The sequence below is a fragment of the Cervus canadensis genome, chromosome 10 (assembly GCF_019320065.1).
Source record: "Cervus canadensis isolate Bull #8, Minnesota chromosome 10, ASM1932006v1, whole genome shotgun sequence".
Classification (NCBI taxonomy): domain Eukaryota; kingdom Metazoa; phylum Chordata; class Mammalia; order Artiodactyla; family Cervidae; genus Cervus; species Cervus canadensis.
In genome coordinates, this window is record NC_057395.1 from 11,215,042 (window position 1) to 11,235,933 (window position 20,892).

The window sequence follows — 20,892 nt, forward strand, 5'->3', positions numbered from 1 at the left end:
CTGATTGATGTATTCATTATCAAGCTAATATTGACCTTAGGCCAGAACCAATGGTTTTAACCACTAGATTTCTCTCATCAAACACTGGTCTTTTTTATGAGGAGCAGGCATGTATCTCACTTTCTGATAATGAGAACAATACATCACATGTACAAAATGCATTTTCCAAAGATTCCCTCAGCCATTTTTCAGGTCCTACCTGCTATACAGACCCTCACTGATTCCCACCAGGAAACAGTCTATTCTCTGTTCCTCTGAGGCTGGGTAGGCTTGTGAAGAACCATTCCAAAGAAAAGAGTGTGGTGGAAGTAATTCTATGGGATTCTTGAGGATGCGTCTTAAGACAGGAGTGTGCCTGGCTCGCTCGCTCTCTAGAGAAACCAAAAGGAAACTGGCCACTGGAAGGAAGCCCAGAACACAGAAGGAGGCCGTGCACAGGCATTTCAGAAAACTGCCCCAGCCAAGGTCTCAGGTGCCAGGCCTGTCAATCACCAGCCAGAACCGTTGCTGCTGCTGTTCGTTTGCTAAGTCGTGTACAACTCTTTGTGAGCCCATGGACTATAGCCCATCAAACTCCTCATTCCATGGGATTTCCCAAGCAAGAATACTGGACTGGGTTGCCATTTTCTCCTCCAAGGGATCTTCCCAACCCAGGGATCGAACCCAGGTCTCCTGCTTGGCAAGCGGATTCTTTACCACTGAGCTACCTATGAAACCCCACCAGCCAGACATATGTGAGTGAACAAATCTTCTGGTGATTCTAACCCCCAGCTGCTGAGTCTTCCTGTTGAGGCCTCAGATTTTGTGAAGCAGTATTATCAGATCAGCCCTGCTGTGAATTTCTGACCCACAGAATATTTCAGCATATATGTGGGTGCTTTAGCCACTAAGTTTTGGGGGTGATTTGTTATACACTTCCATTAACTACATCATGGTCCATTTTTACCTTAGCTCTCAGGAAGCTTGAAGTCAAGTTTAATGTTTAAATACAGTAACTTTATTAGTTATGTATGGGGCTTCCATGGTGGCTCAGATGGTAAAGAATCCACCTGCAAAGCAGTAGACCCGGGTTTGATCCTTGGGTCAGGAAGATCCCCTGGAGCAAGAAATGGCAACCCACTCCTGTATTCTTGCTTGCAGAATCCCATGGACAGAGGAGCCCAGTGGGCTATAGTCCATGGGGTCGCAAATAGCTGGACATAACTAAGTGACTAACACCCACACACACATCCTCCCACACACACATTAGTTATGAGTTAGAAAGACCACTTCCTTATTTTGTAACCTTGAGTGTACATTTCTATTATGTTAGCCTTGTTTTGTCTTTCTTTGGAAGATATAAGGTATACATCAACAACAGAATGATCCTTGTCTATCTCCTAAGAATAAAAACATTAATACCTGAATCTTCTTTCATGTCAGCATCTTCTTCTTCATTATTATCATCTATTAAAAATAAGAAAAAGAAAAACTCATATGAAAGCTAGAAATACCACTATTCTCCAATTTGACTAACAAAAAAAAATCGAGCTAAAGAAAACATTTAGTAGAAAAGAATATTAAATCATGACTTTCCACGGACTTATATTATCATGCTTAATTAGGAAGAAAGTATATACATTAGAGCACAACTTAGCAACTTAGGGTTTATATTTCCTTTAAAAAATTATTACATATTTCATAACAAAATATATATGCAATAATCTGTTTCACTTATAAAAGTTATATATGGTCACTTCAATTCTTAAAAAATATTAAAATCACAGATTTTAAATGTCACATTTTCTGCATTTGTTAAAGGTGTGTATGCTCACCTGAAGTACCTAAGAAATGCAGGCATCACCATTTCATTGTAGGCTGACACACCATCCAACATTTGCCCTGCACCAGGAAACATGCTTGTCTGCTACACGTGCAAACCCACACCTTCAACCATGTACTTTCAAGTCTCCCTACCAGCTACTCCATTCCTATTTAACCCCTCTCATCTCACCTTCTAGAGTGAGTCCCTTTGGCAGGACCCAGACGTATGCTTCCTCCGCCTGCTGAATGACGTATTTGTTTCTCTGAACTGTTATATGTTATCGTCTCCTCTCCTTATGTGTTCCTCACTTCCAGCCAATGACAAATCCTGACCTACTTCCATATTTCTTCTCCTCCACTCACATGATTGCACCCGAATCCCAACTCTCATTGCCACTCGCCTTCTCTGTTTTTTGGTTTCCTGACTGTCCTGCTCTTCTTCCCACTTCTGACACCAATTCCCTTTACATGTAGCTGTCAAATCAATCCTAAAACACTGCTCGCATCTGATTCACAACAATCAGACAACCATTCTCTGTCTAATGAGAAAAGTCTAGAGTCTTTGGAGTAACACTCAAGGCCGACAATATCTGGTTCCAACCACTCTCCTCAGGTTCACCACCCCTGTTCCACTCATGCCGCCAACTACAGGCATGACAACGCTTGGCTCTTCCTTATTTTCTGAGGCTTCCTTTAGCTTCCTTCCTCCTGCCTCAGTCCTAGAAGCAATGCTTTTCTCCACCTCTGTTCACACTTATACCTCCAGGCCAAGCTGAGGCACCATAACATCTGCTCCACCCAAATTTGAATGAATAATGTTCGCTTTGGTACCTTATGTTCACTGCCTTCTGAGTATGGACTTTAAGGACCTTTAGGCTTAGATCTGTATACTGGTTCCTCCACCCACACATTCATCAGGTATGTATTCTTGGAGAAATGATCTAATATTACTGAGTTTCAAGTTCATCAGCCATAAAGTGAGATAATAATAGAGCCTCCTACAGAGAGTTGTTGTAAGGATTAAATGAGATAATACAACATAAAACACTAGGACAGCTACTGAAACATCATTTAACACTAAGTATTAGCTATTTTATTACCATCAAATCCCACAGCCTAGTAACTTGTTAATTATCTGTTTTCCATAGGCCCACCTCCAGATCATAAATCCTACAAAGATAAAGAACATCTCCAGTGTTCTTTTGTGTTCCATGGCACCTAATCCAATTGCTTACACATTGGAATCAACAAAGAAATTTCTGCTGAATTAAATTTTTGTGGTTTTTGTTTTTATCTCATTTTGTCTTAGCCAAACTGGAGAATTCTTAGTTTATACTTTCTAAGTGTCTCCTACATATCAGGACAGCATGTATTTAGAAGACTGTCTGTAAGCAATGGGACTCAGTCAAGATTTGCAACTTCCTAGCCAGATTTATTCAATATGACATTCCTCAAAGTGTTAATTATTAATGAAGATTAGAGATATAATAGCAGAAGTGGAAAATGCATTTAATTTGAAGTGTTACACAGATAATTCTTGATGGCCACAGTTAAATTTCAAAGAAGCAAAATTTCTTTCATTCGGATTGTTAGAAACAATTGTGATTTTCTACATAATTTCTTTTTTTCATTCTTCCTATGAATATAATTTTAGGAGGAAGAATAGCTATTTCTCGAAAATGTGGTTTTTTTAACCACATTCTAGAATTACCTAAATTCTACAAAGTAAACTCTTCACAGATTTTTTTTCTAAACTTAATATATTAAAATACAATTTTATTTCCCAAAACTGCCTAAAATATCTAGAATCATCTCTATGACAACAGAACCTCTGGAATCTCAGAGTGGGATGGAAAAGACTATACTTTCTAGGGGAAAATAAAGTATATGTCAAAGATCTCTCTGATTGCTCCCCTTGTATTCATTTGTCCTTCTGATAAACACTAATTGGTAGCCCAGTATGTGCAAGGCTTGTGTTTGGGGAAATAGAAAACACAAAAACAAATCAGACACTTAAATAAAACTTTATCTAGAAACTTATCAAGATTAAGGAAACTAAGACATGCAGAGAAATTCGAATATATGATGCAGAGTAGTCATTGCCATTACAAATGGCCAGAGGAGGGATAGATGCTTCTAGTCAAGACTACTGGGAAGGGTTCTCAGAAAATGTGACCTGAGAGCTTATATTTGAAAATAGGCTCTATTGATAGCATAGGGAGGATAAAATCACCATTCTTCTAGAGTTGGTAACACATGTAAAGTGCTTATACAGAAGGAACATTCAATAAATACTGGCTGTCACTGTTGTCATGTCATTATTTCTACTACATTTACTACCTAACCATTTACTGGCCAACACTGTGGGCCAGAACCATGGGAGGCTTTGGAGATACAAGATGACACTCCTCAAAGACCTCACAAAGAAGTGGGTGCCACAGGAAAGCAAAACCAGAAAGCAAGGGAGCTGGAAGCCTGGTATGCAAATCCTGTCAGTCACTTTGTAAAAGGCTGCCCTGGAGGGGAGGGTAATTCCATGACATTTCTCACTCCCCTACTGGTGTAATGATTTCCACTTGAATTTTGTTTCAAGTCTGCTTCTGGAGTCGGGGAGGGGGTTGGGTATTCAAAGTAAGACAAGGTTAATGGAACTCAAGCAGAGGGAAACACAGCTAAAAACACTTGGATGTGAACAGTCAAGATGCTTTGAAGGCAGTAAAACTAGCTCTGAATGGCTGAAGGGAGAATTTACAGAACTATGGATAAAGTGATCTGTTCTACTATTGAAGGGTCTTCCCTGGTCCATGCTGAATACGGTAGTTAATTTTATGCATCAACATGACTGGATCATAGAGTGCCCAGACATTTGCTGAACACTATTCTGAGAGTGTCTGGAAGGAGGATTCTGGATGAAATTAACATTTGAATCCGTAGACTGAGTAAAGCAGATTGTCCCTCCTAACCTGGATGGATCTCATCCAGTCTGTTAGGCTGACCCTCCCCCAAGTAAGAGGGGACTCTTTCTGCCAGACTACCTACCTCTGTACTGAGACACTGAATATCTTGTGTCTTAGACCTCAAACTGGAACAAGGGCTTTTCCTGGATCTCAAGCCTGTCAGCATCTGGACTGAAACTACACTATTGACTCTCCTGGTTCTCAAGCTTGCCCACCACAGATCTTGGGACTTGTTAGCCTTCATAACTGTGGGAGCCATTTCTTTATAATACATCTCTTTCCATATCTATATTATTGGTTCTGTTTCTCTGAAGAATCTTGATTACTACACCAGGTTGAAGCTTTTGCATCCTGAGAATCAAACAACTTTAAGCAGAGAAATGACATATCATCCATTGAGTGATAACTTTTTTTTATGAGAGAAATTTACTTTAAAAATGCCTTCATATTTTGGTATCAAGGAAGAGTATTATGGTCTGCAAAGCACCTAATGTGCTGTTACTTATTAATGAAATCCACTTTAGTACAAGTACAACATTATTCTATATAATGTGCTCACTGGAGCCAGATTTATTCAACACATTTCTAGCAATATATTTTTTTTCCAAACAAAAACTGGAACCAAAAGACAATGTATAAAGGAAGATGATAGTCTATGTAGATGGGAGTCATGCCATTCAAACTTGGGAGGAAGTTAAGACATGGATGGAGCGTGGGCAGAGAGCTGCCCTTTTTAACAGTTCTTCAAGCATCCTTCTTCTTTGTTAGAGGACAAAAATAAAATAAAAGGTTCTCAGCCAAAGTGATACCATTTCAAAACAGAGAGCAATCCATCAGCTGGTATTATTATGTGTGTTCAGAAATGCCAACTCCAGAAAATTTCCTTTCCTTCCTCCGCTAGGGCTTCCCTGGTAGCTCAGTTGGTGAAGAATCCACCTACAATGCGGGAGACCTGGGTTCAATCCCTGGGTTGGGAAGATCCCCTAGAGAAGGGAACCACTACCCACTCCAGTATTCTGGCCTGGAGAATTCCATGGACTGTATAGTCCATGGGGTTGCAAAGAGTCAGACACGACTGAGCAACTTTCACTTTACTTCCTCTGCCAAGGGCACCCAGAGACTAAGGCTCTTAAGGGACCTCTTTGATATGAATTTCATAATGGATACAATTTTTACTCACTTCACTGTCAGATTAACCTGCTGAATTCTTTACAGAAAGTACAAACATGACTAAAGTTCTTATTTAGATCAAATACAAGTATGAAAAACAACTAGTTTTCAGTAATACCTAGCTTTATACACTTCAGAAACTCCTTCATAAGGAAGCATTTAATTTACTTTCACGGCTATCTACTTTATCTTTTATGGGAGATTTAATTAATATGAAATATTGTTGGCTTAAAGATATCTATCTTTGGAGAAGGCAAATAGTAACAAATGGTTCCACGCTTCCTTGAAAAATGAAGTATACCACAGGTTTTGCAATGACTTGAGGTTTGCCTCTTACTTCTCTACTTACCTAGAGTTCCCATAATTAATGAAGTCTTTCAGGGAAGTAAAAAGAAAACAAACAGACAAACTACAAAACCCCACAGAATTTCAGCCTAAAGTGCAGTCTCTGGACCAGCAGCGTCACTGTCATTATCATCTGATAATTTGTTAGAAATGCAAGTTCTTGGGTCCCATTAAAGATCAGAAGTTCTCGAGGAGGGACCCACCAAATCTGTGTTTTAATAAGCCCTCCAGGTGATGCTCATGTAAGCTGATATTCCAAAGTACTATTTGTGCACTGGAGGAGAATCTTTCAAAAGCAGTATCTGTCTCACTTTACATCCAAGCTAAGCTAACTTGGATGCCTAACCAATATTGATGCTGGTAAGGGCTGCCCAAACTATGTGGTTGCTGGGAGCAAGAGACAGGTCTTCTCCTTATAAGATAATATGTGCTTGAAATCATCCAAGGCATGGTTATCATGGTCCATGGCCAGGACCCTCAGATTGGCTGAGGGACATGTACATGGATGGATATGTACATGTCCAATGAAGCTCCAGCCTCATTCAAAGAGGCCTGTGGATTGCATGGAAAAGAAGTGTGTTACAAAGGAAAGTTACCCTCATGGACTATTAAGGCAGCCCCTCTGCTCCCAGGCAGGGGGTGGGTGGAGGTAGGGGGAGACGAACAACAGGCATGTGAAATAGATAATGCAACACTGTCGTCAAAACTTCAGGGACACCCCCACATATGGGCAAGTCTGTAAAGCAGAACAATTGCAGGGATCTTCTCAGCTTTTATTTCATGTGCACCCAAGTCCTCTCTCCTAAGGCTTAATTTTCACACCACAGGCTTTTTATCTATCCTTTATTTTTGAAATAATTCATTATCCATGGCTTCTAGGAGCAATTTGCATTTGCAGAGAAAGGAGCTATCATTAGCAAGAACACAGTGCTCCAAACTTTTCAGGATTTCCATGAAGTAGGAAGGATTAAGGTATCCTCATGACTTCTTGGGAAACTTCACAAAGCAGAAACTGAAAGCAAGGAAAGACTGATAAAGATGAATTCCTCACAGAGTGAGTATCTTGCATTACATTGAGAACCGGGGCCCCCTGGATCTAACAAATTGCTAAATTTACTTTATGTAAGGTCACTGAGGGGGCCAGGAGAGAGTTTTTTTAAAAAGTCAATTTTTTTTTTCCTCCTTCCCCCACCTGGTCATTGACCTAGAGGAGCACTCAAATCTCATTCATTTATAAATAAATCAATAAGTAAAAGGCATTGCTCAGAAAACTGCATTGTTCTGCTGTTTCTGGCTTGGCCAACTAGGTACATGATGGTACCAACCACTGAAATACAGGGTTCAGGAGGGGGGCGATGGGGAAGGGGAGACTTTGGATTTAGTTTTAGATGTGTTGAGTGAGAGATGCTGAGGGACTCTTGGCTGGAGATGGTCGTGTGCAGTGAGGATACAGAGAGAAGTGGAGACAGAATGGTCAACAGGATAAAGGATGCCCAGGCAGGTGAGATAAAGGCTGCAAAGGGTCACGTGGGGTCACATGTGATCAAATATTCACTGGTTTCAATAACCACACTCCACCCATCCAAGAGGTTTTGATAACCCCCACAAGGATAGCAGCTGTAGCTGGGTAGAGAGAACGGCATGATCACTGTGGACTGCAGAGTAAACAGCAAGTGAAGGAGACAGATGCCTCTTCAGAGATACTTGGCTGAGATCCCACTCCTGGGCATGCACTTGGACAAAACTATCATTCAAAAAGGGACATGTGGGAATGCAAACTAGTACAGCCACTATGGAGAACAGTGTGGAGATTTCTGAAAAAACTGGAAATAGAACTGCCATATGACCCAGCAATCCCACTTCTGGGCATACACACTGAGGAAACCATATCTGAAAGAGACACATGCACCCCAATGTTCATCACAGCACTGTTTATAATAGCCAGGACATGGAAGCAACCTAGATGCCCATCAGCAGACGAATGGATAAGGAAGCTGTGGTACATATACACCATGAAATATTACTCAGCCATTAAAAAGAATTCATTTGGATCAGTTCTAATGAGATGGATGAAACTGGAGCCCATTATACAGAGTGAAGTAAGCCAGAAAGATAAAGAACATTACAGCATACTAACATATATATGGAATTTAGAAAGATGGTAACGACAACCCTATATGCAAAACAGAAAAAGAGCCACAGAAGTACAGAACAGACTTTTGGACTCTGTGGGAGAAGGTGAGGGTGGGATGTTTCGAGAGAACAGCATGTATATTATCTGTAGTGAAACAGATCACCAGCCCAGGTTGGATGCATGAGACAAGTGCTCGGGCCTGGTGCACTGGGAAGACCCAGAGGAATCGGATGGAGAGGGAGGTGGGAGAGGGGATCGGGATGGGGAATACATGTAACTCCATGGCTGATTCATGTCAATGTATGATAAAACCCACTGCAATGTTGTGAAGTAATTAGCCTCCAACTAATAAAAATAAATGAAAAAAAAAAAAAAGGGACACGCAACCCAAAGATCATAGCAGCAGCGTTTACAACAGCCAAGATATGGAAACAACCTCAATTTCCATCAACGGATGAATGAAACACTTGTGCTATGCTTAGTCATTCAGTCACATGTGACTCTTTGTGACCCTATGGACCATAGACTGCGAGGCTCCCCTGTCCATGGGCTTCTTCAGGCAAGAATAGTAGAGTGAGTTGCCATGCCCTCCACCAGGGGATCTTTCCAACCCAGGGATCGAACCCAGGTCTCCCGCATTAAAGGCAGATTCCTTACCATCTGAGCCACCAGGGAAGCCCATGAATACTGGAGTGGGTAGCCTATCCCTTCTCCAGGCGATCTTCCCGACTTAGGAATTGAACTGGGGGGGTGGGGGGGTGGGTCTCCTGAATGAAATACTACACAGCCATAAAAAAGAATGAGATAATGCCATTTGCAGCCACATGGACAGACCAAGAGAAAGGTAGATACCATATGATATCACTTACATGTGGAATCTACAATATGACACAAATGAATTTATCTGAAACAGAAACAGACTCACAGACCTAGGAAAGAGACTTGTGGTTGCCAAAAGGAAGGAGAAGAGGGGGAGGGATGGAGTGAGAATTTGGCATTAGCAGATGCAAACTATTATATATTGAATGGATAGACAACAAGGCCCTCTGAATAGCACAGGGAACTATATGCAACATCCTATAATAAAGAATATGAAAAATAATATATGTATATGCATAACTAAATCACTCTGCGGTACAGCAGAAATGAACACAACTTTGTAAATCAATTACCTTTCAATAAAATAAATTTAAAAAGAAGATGTGGCTGAGGGCACAAGTCAGGTCTATACATATGATGTCACGGAGGCTGGAGGATTTTCACCTACCCTATTGTTTATCTTTATTCTTACTTCTGTGCTTACTAGAAATTATTTCATTTATACACTCTTCTCAGAAGTTATTGTTACTTTCCCCACATCTGCCTCAATGTTTTCGACTACACAGCAGAAACCAGTCTTCCCAGGACGTTTGAGGAGTCTTTCTAAAGCACCTTGTGGGGTTTTTTTGTAAAGATGCCTACAGCACCCGCCCTTCTGCCAGCAGCATTTTGTCTGCCCTTTTATCAGAACTCCCTAATGAGATCAAACTCTGCTTAGTCAAGGCTTGTGTCCTCAGGTCTTTATTTGTTCTGCTGTTTATCAGCATTTGCTACACACACTGCACATTCTTCCCCTTTGAAGAGACCGATTGCTTTCTGTCCAGGCCTGCTGCTTGTTCCTGCATTCAGGTTGCTTGGTTACAGCAACACTTCACTGGATTTTCATTGAAGGCAAAATGTGTTTGTAGCTTTTGAGGCCCATCAAGTGGAAATGGTTAGCACCCCATTTCCTAAGAAGGCAGTCAACTCATTTACGCACATTATAGAAAGCAGGTCTTGTATAATGCTAAGCATCAATGCGACCCTCACATGAAAAGTGTACAAATGAGCACAAAAGGGCCAAGTCCCTGTAAATATTCATAATTAGAGAAAACTTTGAATTCTTTCACTCTGTAGAGTTTTCTATGCACCGAATGTGCCATTTTAAATAAAAACAGTGTGCAATTCAGAGTGGGTCAACAGTTCGCTTGAGTTCCCTTTACGTATTCAAAGACAACTGATGGATTAGTTTACTGGTGCTGCTGTAAAAATTTCTACATACTTAGTGCCTTACAACAATGCAAAATTACTATGTTACAGTTCTGTGGATGAGAAGTCAGGCGTGGACCTAACTGGGTTAAACGAGGTGTTGGCAGGGCTGCAATCCTTTCTGCGGGCTCTAGAGGAGGATCTGTATCTTCAACCTTGCAGCTGCTAGAGGCCACGCACGTTGCTCAGCTCGTGGCCCCCTCTGCATCACAAAAGCTAGCAAGGCTGTATCTCTCTGAACTTTCTTCCACGGTCCTGTCTCACGCAGACTCTCTTCTTTCTGTCTCCTTCTCCCAGTTTTTAAGGACCCTTGTGATTACATTGGCCCACTCAGATAAGTCAGGATAACATCCCTATTTTAAGATCAGCTAATCAGCAGCCCTGATTTCATTTGCAATCTTATCTCCCCTCTGCAATGTTAACCTATTTACAGATTCTGGGGTTGAAGGCATCTTTGGGGGGTTTAAGGCATCATTCCTCCTCCCACATCTAGTAAATCAGGAAGCAGATGGCTTTGCATACAAAATATCTGAGGAGTAGAACTAAGAATGATTCCATTTAGACATAGTGATTTCCTATGGGATCAAGTACCCAGGCTTAAAATCAAGGTCTTTTCTGAGTTTTTAATTTTCAACTTCATTCTCTTGTATAAAAAGTTTCCTCTTTGCTTTCTTTTTTTCAGTCTTCATTCTTTTCTTTCATCTCCCCCTCCTCCCTTCTTTCCATTCTCTACCCTCCTCTTTTTCACATTTCCTTTCATCTTTCTTTTGTCCTTAGGCCTACCTTTCCTCATTGTTTTGGTCATAAAAGAAAAATAGCTAACTAACATCACAAAGACAGATGACTAACTGGGGAGCTACTTGCAACATACATTTGAAAAGATTAATAGCTTTAATATACAAATTGTTCTTACAAATCAATAAGGATAAATATGCAATAGTCAGTATAAATGTGCAAAAGATATGATTAGCCATCTCACATAGGACATTTAGAGCTATAATAACTGAAAAAGGGACTAGCTATACTACTAATAAAAGAAATGCACTTTGTTATCCATTAATTAGCTTAATTCATGTATAAAATTGATAACATGAGACTGTATACCACTTGGAAGAGTAAGGAAATAGTAAACTCTTAAATACTGCTTATGAGAATATAAATTCTGTGCAATGGACTGAATGTTTGTGCTCCCCCAAAATTCATATTTTGAAATCCCAGCCCCCAGTGAGATGGTATTAGGAGTTAAGACTTTGGGAGATAATTATCTATGAAGGTGGCGCTCTCGTGAAGGGGATTAATGCCCTTATAACAGGAACTCCAGAGGGCTCTCATTCCACCACAGGAGGATACAGTGAGGAAATAGCCACCTGCCGCTCAGAAGTGGATCCTCACCAGAACCAGACCATGCCGGCACTGTGGTCTCACGATTCCAGCCTCCAGAGCTGTGAGAGACAGATTTCTGTTGTTTATGAGCCTCCTGTTTACAGATTTTTGTTACATTAGCCTGAAAGGCTGTTCAGCGTGAGGTGTCAATGTTCACATTTTTGACTCTGGAAATGGTGACTCCTGAAGTACATGTCACTCACTCACAGGCTTGTAAACACAAAGGCCAATTTGACGATTACTATCAGAAGCATTTTGATTTTTTTATGCATTTTGAAAAAGTAATACTCCTTCTAGAAAAGTATTCTAAAAATTGTGGATATATGCCAATGTTTACCCATAAAGACGTGCTTCTATAAGTGTCATTCATCAACAAATAAAGAAAAATTTGCAATGATATTTCCACAGTTCAACAATATGATCTTGGGTAAACATTGGGTTCATTAAGATTATGTTACAGAAGAATATATAATGACATGAAAAAATGTTCATGATTTGTGGTATGTGACACATTGTGAGTTATAAGACTGTACTTTTGGTTGTTTTCATTTTTCATTTTAAAAGATTAAAGTATAAACAATGAAATCCAATTCATTTCTGAACTATAGGATAAAAAATTGTTTGTATTTTTTTCTTTTGGATTCTCTACTTTTTTTTTTTACTAGAAATCTGTGCTACTTTTATATTACAGTAAGAAGTTTTATATATTATTTTCTAGAAGCTATATATATTTTAAAACATGGTCCAATCACTGAAATGCCTCCTTTTAAAATTATAAGAAGAAGTAAACAGGCATATTTTAAATGTATAATCCTTGGTGTAGACATCTCTCTGAATATTCATTTACATTGTTATTCATTCTATTTGGAAATGTCCCATTACCGTTTGTGCACAGGACAAAAGTGAAGCGTGGAAAGATTAAACAACCTACACAAAGTCCCACAGTTCTGAGGTGGCTGTCTCAGGAACAGAAACTGACTGTGATGACAAGCCTAGAGCTTTTCTTCCAACAAGCAGATGGCTTTGACTACGTACCAAGCTCTTCACTAGTTATTAGTTAGGTTTTTCAGATCTTCACCATGCCTATCATCACCAGGGTCTTCAAACTTGGCCTTCTGACCACTGTGTTGATATGGCAAGAGTAAAGAAAACCTTAGCAGATCATGGTGCCCAGTTCACTGATGCTCTTGGAAAACAGATGACTGGGGAGCAGATAAGAAGAGGAAGGAAAAGGATATATGGAAATGCCCTGTGGCTGGAGGCGTGTTTAGTGCTTCAGAAACTCCAGCACTATTACAACAAATAGATAACATATAGCTTTCTTAGCAGAAAGTCTAGCTTTGAACAACTGCCCACATTTTCAGAATTGTTATGGGAAGAAGTGTTGCATAGCAGGAAGGATTTGAGGTCAGAAATACCCATCTACATGATTTGGGGCAATCGGCTGAGCTTTCTTCAGTGTCCTGTTCATTGCTATCCCCCCCAAAATCAGCTGATGAACCTATGCCATAGGGTTCTTGTTGGAAGAACAGTCTCTAGTTCTAGTTAGGAATGAAATAACCCTTCTTAATCCCTCTAAAAGGCTTACTTTCAGGCCCAACTAGTTATTGCATGATGACGAGTGTTAACATTTCTGAGTCAAGGATCCACACGTTTGATAGAAGCATCTTACTTATTTCCCCTGATTCTCTCATCTGAACTGCCCTTCTTCCTCTGTCTCTTACATAACATTTGACATCACATCTCTGCTCCTGCTCATCCTTTTCTTTTTTGGCTGTGCCACACAGCTTGAGGGATCTTAGTTCCTCACCAAGGATTGAACCCATGTTCTCAGCCATGAAAGAGCGAATCCTAACCCCTGGACCACCAGGGAATTCCCTTCTGTTCATCTCTTAAAGCTCACTGCAGGTACTAGAATCTTCATGAAACTTAGCTTAACCACTCTGGTCCTCATATGTATTTGTCTCTGAATTCCTGGTACTATGACTGTATTAGTGTTGTACTTGATTATTTGCTGATATTGCCTTCCAACTGTTCTGTATAATACTTGCCACTTCAGGATCTCATGAGAACTGTATTTTAAATGCAATAGTGATCAAAGTCTTGGGCACATAGAAGGCATATAATACTGATGGTGTATGAGAAAAACTTATGAGTGAGAAGGGAGATGAAAAAGAGGTTGGGTGAATACAGTCAAACCCTTGGTATCTGAAGGAGACTGGTTCTAGGAATCTTAGGCAGATACCCAAATACAGGGATGCACAAGTCCTTTGTACAAAATGGCATATTACTTGCATATAACCTACGCTTGTCCTCTCATATACTTTAAATCATTCCTAGAATACTGATTATACCTAATACCATGTAAATGCTTAGCAGGTAGCAAATTCACATTTTGCTTTGAAGGACTTGCTAAAAATTTTTTAAAAGTATATTTTAAAAAAGGTTGGTTGAATTTATAGATATGAAAGCTGTGAATATGAAGGGCTGACTGTACCTTTTTCTTCTTAGCTTTGGAAGAATAGATTCAGGTATAAATTAAAAAAAATCATGTCCATTTGTCAGAGGATATAATTTTAGAAAGATATTTTTATCTTTCAGAATGGGAAACACTAGAGATCTCGTCAAGAAAATTAGAGACACCAAGGGAACATTTCATGAAAAGATGGGCTTGATAAAGGACAGAAATGGTATGGACCTAACAAAAGCAGAAGATATTAAGAAGAGGTGGCAAGAATACACAGAAGAACTGTACAAAAAAGATCTTCACAACTGAGATAATCACGATGGTGTGATCACTCACCTAGAGCCAGACATCCTGGAATGTGAAGTCAAGTGGGCCTTAGAAAGCATTGCTACAAACAAAGCTAGTGGAGGTGAGGGAATTCCAGTTGAGCTATTTCAAATCCTGAAAGATGATGCTGTGAAAGTGCTGCACTCAATATGCCAGCAAATATGAAAAACTCAGCAGTGGCCACAGGACTGGAAAAGGTCAGTTTTCATTCCAATCCCAAAGAAAGGCAACACCAAAGAATGCTCAAACTACTGCACAATTGCACTCACTTATTCACTAGGTGTATAAAAACTACATAACAGTTAACCACACTTTCTGAGATTATTACATTAGATCTCCTAGGTGGCAATAATGAGCAATATCAGGAGTGGGCTGTGGCTGGAAGAACCAGGCCATTGGGCTGGGGGTAGCAGAAACACACACAAAGAAATATGTGGGTCCAGCGTGAATGGGGAGAAGGCAGACCCAGAAGACTAGACCAGGAGATGGTTATGAATCTAGGGAGTCAAAGATCAGGGTGAAGGCACAGGTTCAAAATCCAGCTAAGTTTGGGTAAGGTATTAGCAAGTAGAAATAAACCCGATCCAAAGGCAAAGCCTGCTGTGGTGGCCTGAATTTTAAGAGAGAGACGGTCACAGTAGAGCAGTTTCTCAGCTTCTGCCCTGTTGACATCTGTGGTCAGAAAAGTCTTTGCTGTGAGGCTCTTGTGCATTACAGGACGTTGAGTTCCATGCCTGGCATTGACTCGCTGGTTGCCAGTAGCACTTCCCTTCCTCTAGTTGTAACAAAAATGTCTCCAGTTGTTCTCGGAAGGGCAAAATCACCACTATTTGGGAAACCCTACAGTAAAGAAATTTGACTTTCCCTCCAAAAAAAGGGAAGGTGGTGACTTGATCCTATCTTTCAAGTTTCTAATATGAGGATTCTTTGATCCAATCTCAAAACTGAGAATCGGACATTCTTATTATGAAGAAAATTAATGTCCTTAAATTCTCTGTTAGGACTTAAGGGTACAATAAAAAAAAATCGACTCCCACATTCAAAATCAGAACTTGGGTTTTTATGCTTTGTTTTTTATATTCACTGAAAACTACACAAAATAAATCCTACCCACTGAAAAATCCAAACCTTTTATGTAAAGAACAAAGAAATTTCAGACTTGAATCATACAAATATTACTTGCTGTAGGCTATGAAATGACACATGTAACTATAAATTATTTGCAACTAAAGTGTATGATAATTCCATAAGCTGCCACACCAGACTGCTAACAAATACTCCCAGAAAGAAAAAGTCACGTGTGCTTCACCCACAGAAAGACATAAAACTGTTCAAAAAAACCTGTTGCTGGTTTCTTTCCTCCAAAGTTCCTAATGCATTTCCCTGATGGGCTCTATTAAGGGCTAAATGTGTCCCTCCAACACTCATATTTTGAAGCCCTAACCATCTGTCTAACAAGTCCATCCTAAAGGAAATCAGTCCTGAATATTCATTGGAAGGACTGATGCTGAAGCTGAAGCTCCAGTACTGTGGCCGCCTGATGCAAAGAACTGATTCATTTGAAAAGATCCTGATGCTGGGAAAGATTGAAGGCGGGAGGAGAAGGGGATGACAGAGGATGAGATGGTTGGATGGCATCACCAACTCAATGGACATGAGTTTGAGTAAGCTCCAGGAGTTGGTGATGGACAGGGAAGCCTGGTGTGCTGCAGTCCATGGGGTCGCAAAGAGTCAGACACGACTGAGCATCTGAACTAAACTATCTGTGACTGCTTGGAGATAGGGTTTTAAAGAAGTAATTAAATTAAAATGAATTTACCGGGATGGACACTGATCCAGTATGAATGATGTCCCTATAAGAAAAGGAGACTGAAACAAAGACACGCAGAGGGAAGACCGCATGAAGTCACAGGACAAAGATGGCCATCAACAAGCTGAGGAGAGAGGCTGGCGAATAAACCAGCCTTTCCTACACCCTGATTCTGAACTTCTAGTCTTCAGAATTGTGAGAAAATAAATTTCAGTTGTTTGAGCCATTCAGTTTGTGATGCTCTATTATGGCAACCCTGATAAACTAATACAGATACTTTTCCATCTTCTCCAGTGATCCCTTTGACTTCCTAGTGACCACTTATCTACAGAAAATTGTACCATACTACCTGGATGAGTTAGATGGAATTTGATTTTGAAATCTATAATAAGGTACCAACTTGACTCTAATTAGAGTGGTTTCATGAGGAAAAATTCAGATATTAGAAGGAAGAGAAGCCTAGCAGATTTGAAAAGTTATGAGAATCAGATGAAATCAGGGAGACTTTCTTGATACTCCAGATGCCTCTTAGGATTTGACCCCAGCCTTCTCAGAAGGCCCTGTTATTACTTGTGCAATGACAGATACCATTCTCAGTTTTAAAATATAGCTCTGTTACTCCCTAGCTGTATGTCTCACTTTTCTGAAATGTGCATAATTTCCACATCGAAAAAGCAGGGCTGCTATCATGCTGACTTTCTCAGAGTTATCATGAGGAATTAACTGATTTAATCTATATATCTTATGACTGATAGAAAGCAATCCATAAGGTTAGCTATTATGCCTGTTACTAACATCAAGCAGTAGTTATGTATGTGTTGTATCCTTATTATGATCATTTCTAGTCTAACTTCTATTGTTTTCTCATTCATTTTGTCTTAGTCTCCATTATGAAATTTAAAGACATGGGACTACAGTATCCCCAAACACAGAGATCTTGTTTAATATAAAAATGACTTTCCCCCCTAAACTATGATCATTATTGCATTGAGAAGGGTTAAGAAGACTAGCTAGATAATCTGAAGTCAGTCTAGGGAGTATGTGCAAGTCAGAAAAATTATATTCCAGTCAAAGATAGTACGGTCATGAATTAACCATAAATTCAAATTATGGACAGATAATGTATATCATCTATATTAGCAGTCACATATTCCATTAGAAGTCACTTTTATTTCATATTTCATATTTAGAATTTACAAATGGCTGATGCCTCAGCATTGCAGAAATACTGAACAATATTGGAGGATTTTGACATTTAGTTTAAAAATGTACTTACTATTATAAATATGTAATAGAAATAATTTCATGAGCACAGCATGATTCAAAGCACTGATGTGAAACTGAGAATGATTTTATTATTATTTCACTCACTTGAGTGCTAAGATGCATTTTGGATTTATTTAAAGTAGCAATTTTCAAACAATAATTCATTTGCATAGTTATTAATACATTCTAGACCACTAAAACTGTCCCATTTTTTAAAACTTGTAATGTGATTTTTGGCTTTGCATCACTGGAAACACCTGCTGATGGATAGATTTGTTTTAATAGCAATGCATTATACTTGTACAATTATTTTTTTCCTCATATGTTAGGGTGAAAGCAAGTTTTCATTTTCAGAGGTTTAAAAATAAATATGATGTCATTATTGCCAAACATATCAAGGAATCCAAAATTTATAAAATCTTATAAATCATGCTGTGGTGTTGACAAGACATTTACAATCACATACCATAGCAAGTTGCATTTTTTACCTGAATGGACATTTTCTTTTAAGAAGACTTTAAAATACAGAAATCTGCTCACTGTGATTATACAGGAAATAAACAGAGAAGATGGAACAAGGAGATTGAAACAGAAAGAAGCCATGAGATTATGGAGAGAAGAATTTATTAAATTCAACTCATATCAGCAACTACTTATTAAACAGCTATCATGTACTTTATATTCTGGAAAATACTGAGTTGCTTGAAAAAATGAATACAAGTGAAACAAGGAGGGGAAGGAGGAGGAGGAGGAGGAAAAAGAGAAAAAAGATCACAACCCTGATCTTCTTCATCACATGGGAGTCTCTCTGGATTGATGTTATGTTCCAGGTAGGGGGATATTGTAAAGTTCCAAATGAAATACACTTAGCAGGTTCACCTTCCAATTATAACATTAGGGAGGACTTAAAATCAACCAGGAGAACTTAGCCCATCTTGATCATCTGCACAGAATGGAACATCTCCAGCATTTTCTGTAGCTGTTCCGTAGGTAGGCAACCGATCCTGATCTGAGGGTAGACAGGGCATCCTCTCTATCATGAGGTTCTGAGAGGTTGCTTAAGAGGGTGGCAGATACCAGCAGCCTTCATTCACAACTTCCTACCTGCCAGAATCACTAGTTAGATGAAAGACCATTTGAGATGGACCTCAAAAAAGACTTTCTGAAAGGCACGTGCCACAGTGTTCATTATTCAGTTCAGTCACTCAGTCATGCCCAACTCTTTGTGACCCCATGGACTGCAGTATGCCAGGCTTCCCTGTCCATCACCATCTCCCAGAGCTTGCGCAAACTCATGTCTATTGAGTCTTTGATGCCATCCAACCATCTCATCCTTTATCATTCCTTTCTCCTCCCCAATGTCAGGATTTTTTCCAATGAGTCAGTTCTTTGCATCAGGTGACCAAAGTACTGGAGCTTCAGCTTCAGCATCAGTCCTTCCAATGGATATTCAGGACCGATTTCCTTTAGGATTGACTGGTTTGATCTCCTTGCAGTCTAAGAGACTGTCAAGAGTCTTCCCCAACACCACAGTTCAAAAGTATCAATTCTTGGGCATTCAGCTTTCTTTATGGTCCAACTCTCACATCTATACATGACTACTGGGAAAACCATAGCTTTGACCATATGGACCTTTGTTGGTAAAGTAATGTCTCTGTTTTTTAATATGCTGTCTATGTTTGCTGTAGCTTTTCTTCCAAGGAGCAAGTGTCTTTTAACTTCATGACTGCAGTCACCATTTACAGTGATTTTGGAACCCAAGAAAATAAGGTCTGTCCCTGTTTCCATTGCTTCCCCATCTATTTGCCAGGAAGTGGTGGGACGACATGCCATGATCTTAGTTTTTTGAATGTTGAGTTTTAAGCCAGCTTTCTCACTCTCCTCTTTCACTTTCATCAAGAGGCTCTTTAGTTCTTCTGCTTTCTGCCATCAGGCTGGTGTCATCTACATATCTGAGGTTATTGGTATTTCTCCTGGCAATCTTGATTCCAGCTTGTGTTTCACCTAGCCTGGCATTTCACATGATGTACTCTGCTTAGAAGTTAAATAAGCAGGGTGACAATATACAGCCTTGATGTACTCCTTTCCCAATTTGGAATCAGTCCACTGTTCCATATCTGGTTCTAACTATTGCTTCTTGACCTGCATATAGCTTTCTCAGGAGGCAGGTAAGGTGGTCCAGTATTCCCAACCCTTTAAGCATTTTCCACAGTTTGTTGTAATCCACACAGCCAAAGGCTTTAGCATAGTCAATGAAGCAGAAGTGGATGTTTTTTGGGAATTCTCTTGCTTTTTCTATGATCCAAAGGATGTTGGTAATTTGATGACTGGTTCCTCTACCTTTCCCAAATCCAGTTTGAACAGCTGGAAGTTCTCAGTTCACAAACTATTGAAGCCTGGCTTGGAGAATTTTGAGCATTACTTTGCTAGCATGTGAGATGAGTGCAATTGTGCAGTAGTTTGAACATTCTTTGGTATTGCCTTTCTTTGGAATTGAAATGAAAACTGACCTTTTCCAGTCCTGTGGCCACTAATGGGTTTTCCAAATTTGCTGGCATATTGAATGCAGCACTTTAACAGCATCATCTTTTAGGATTTGAAATAGCTCAACTGGAATTCCATCACCTCCACTAGCTTTCTTTGTAGCGGTGCTTCCTAAGGCCCACTTGACTTCACACTCTGGAATGTCTGGCTCTAGGTGAGTGATCACATTATCATGGTTATCGGGGTCATTAAGATCTCTTTTGTGTAGTTTTTCTGTGTTTTCTTGCCACCTCTTCTTAATATCTTCTATTTCTGGTTAGGTCCATACCATTTCTGTCCTTTATTGTGCCCATCTTTGCATGAAATGCTCCCTTGATAGTTCTAATTTTCTTGACGACATCTCTAGTTTATCCCTTTCTGATTTTTCCCTCTATTTTTTTGCACTGATCACTTAAGAAGACTTTCTTATCTCCCCTTGTTATTCTTTGGAACTCTCATGGTAGTTTGAAATTACCAGGGAGCCATTCTGTACCATGGCTGAAAAAAGTGCATGGGGCACCAGGACATAGTAGAACTACAAAAATAGTAAGGTATTCACAGGCTGGAAGAGGGATAGTGGGCATGATATTCAGATGAATCAAATACAGTTAATGGCACATCCAATGGATGTAAATCATTT

General features: G+C 39.7%; 1 protein-coding gene across 3 annotated transcripts in view; it reads right to left on the minus strand.

Annotated features, from left to right (window-relative positions):
• The window catches only part of MACROD2 (mono-ADP ribosylhydrolase 2), a 2,136,932-nt gene that overhangs the window by 191,483 nt on the left and 1,924,557 nt on the right, over nucleotides 1–20,892 (minus strand). For all 3 annotated transcript variants that reach the window (XM_043478451.1, XM_043478448.1, XM_043478449.1), the window contains exon 10: nucleotides 1,402–1,446. In XM_043478451.1, the coding sequence (XP_043334386.1) occupies nucleotides 1,402–1,446 (45 nt within the window). The remainder of the gene's footprint in view (nucleotides 1–1,401; nucleotides 1,447–20,892) is intronic.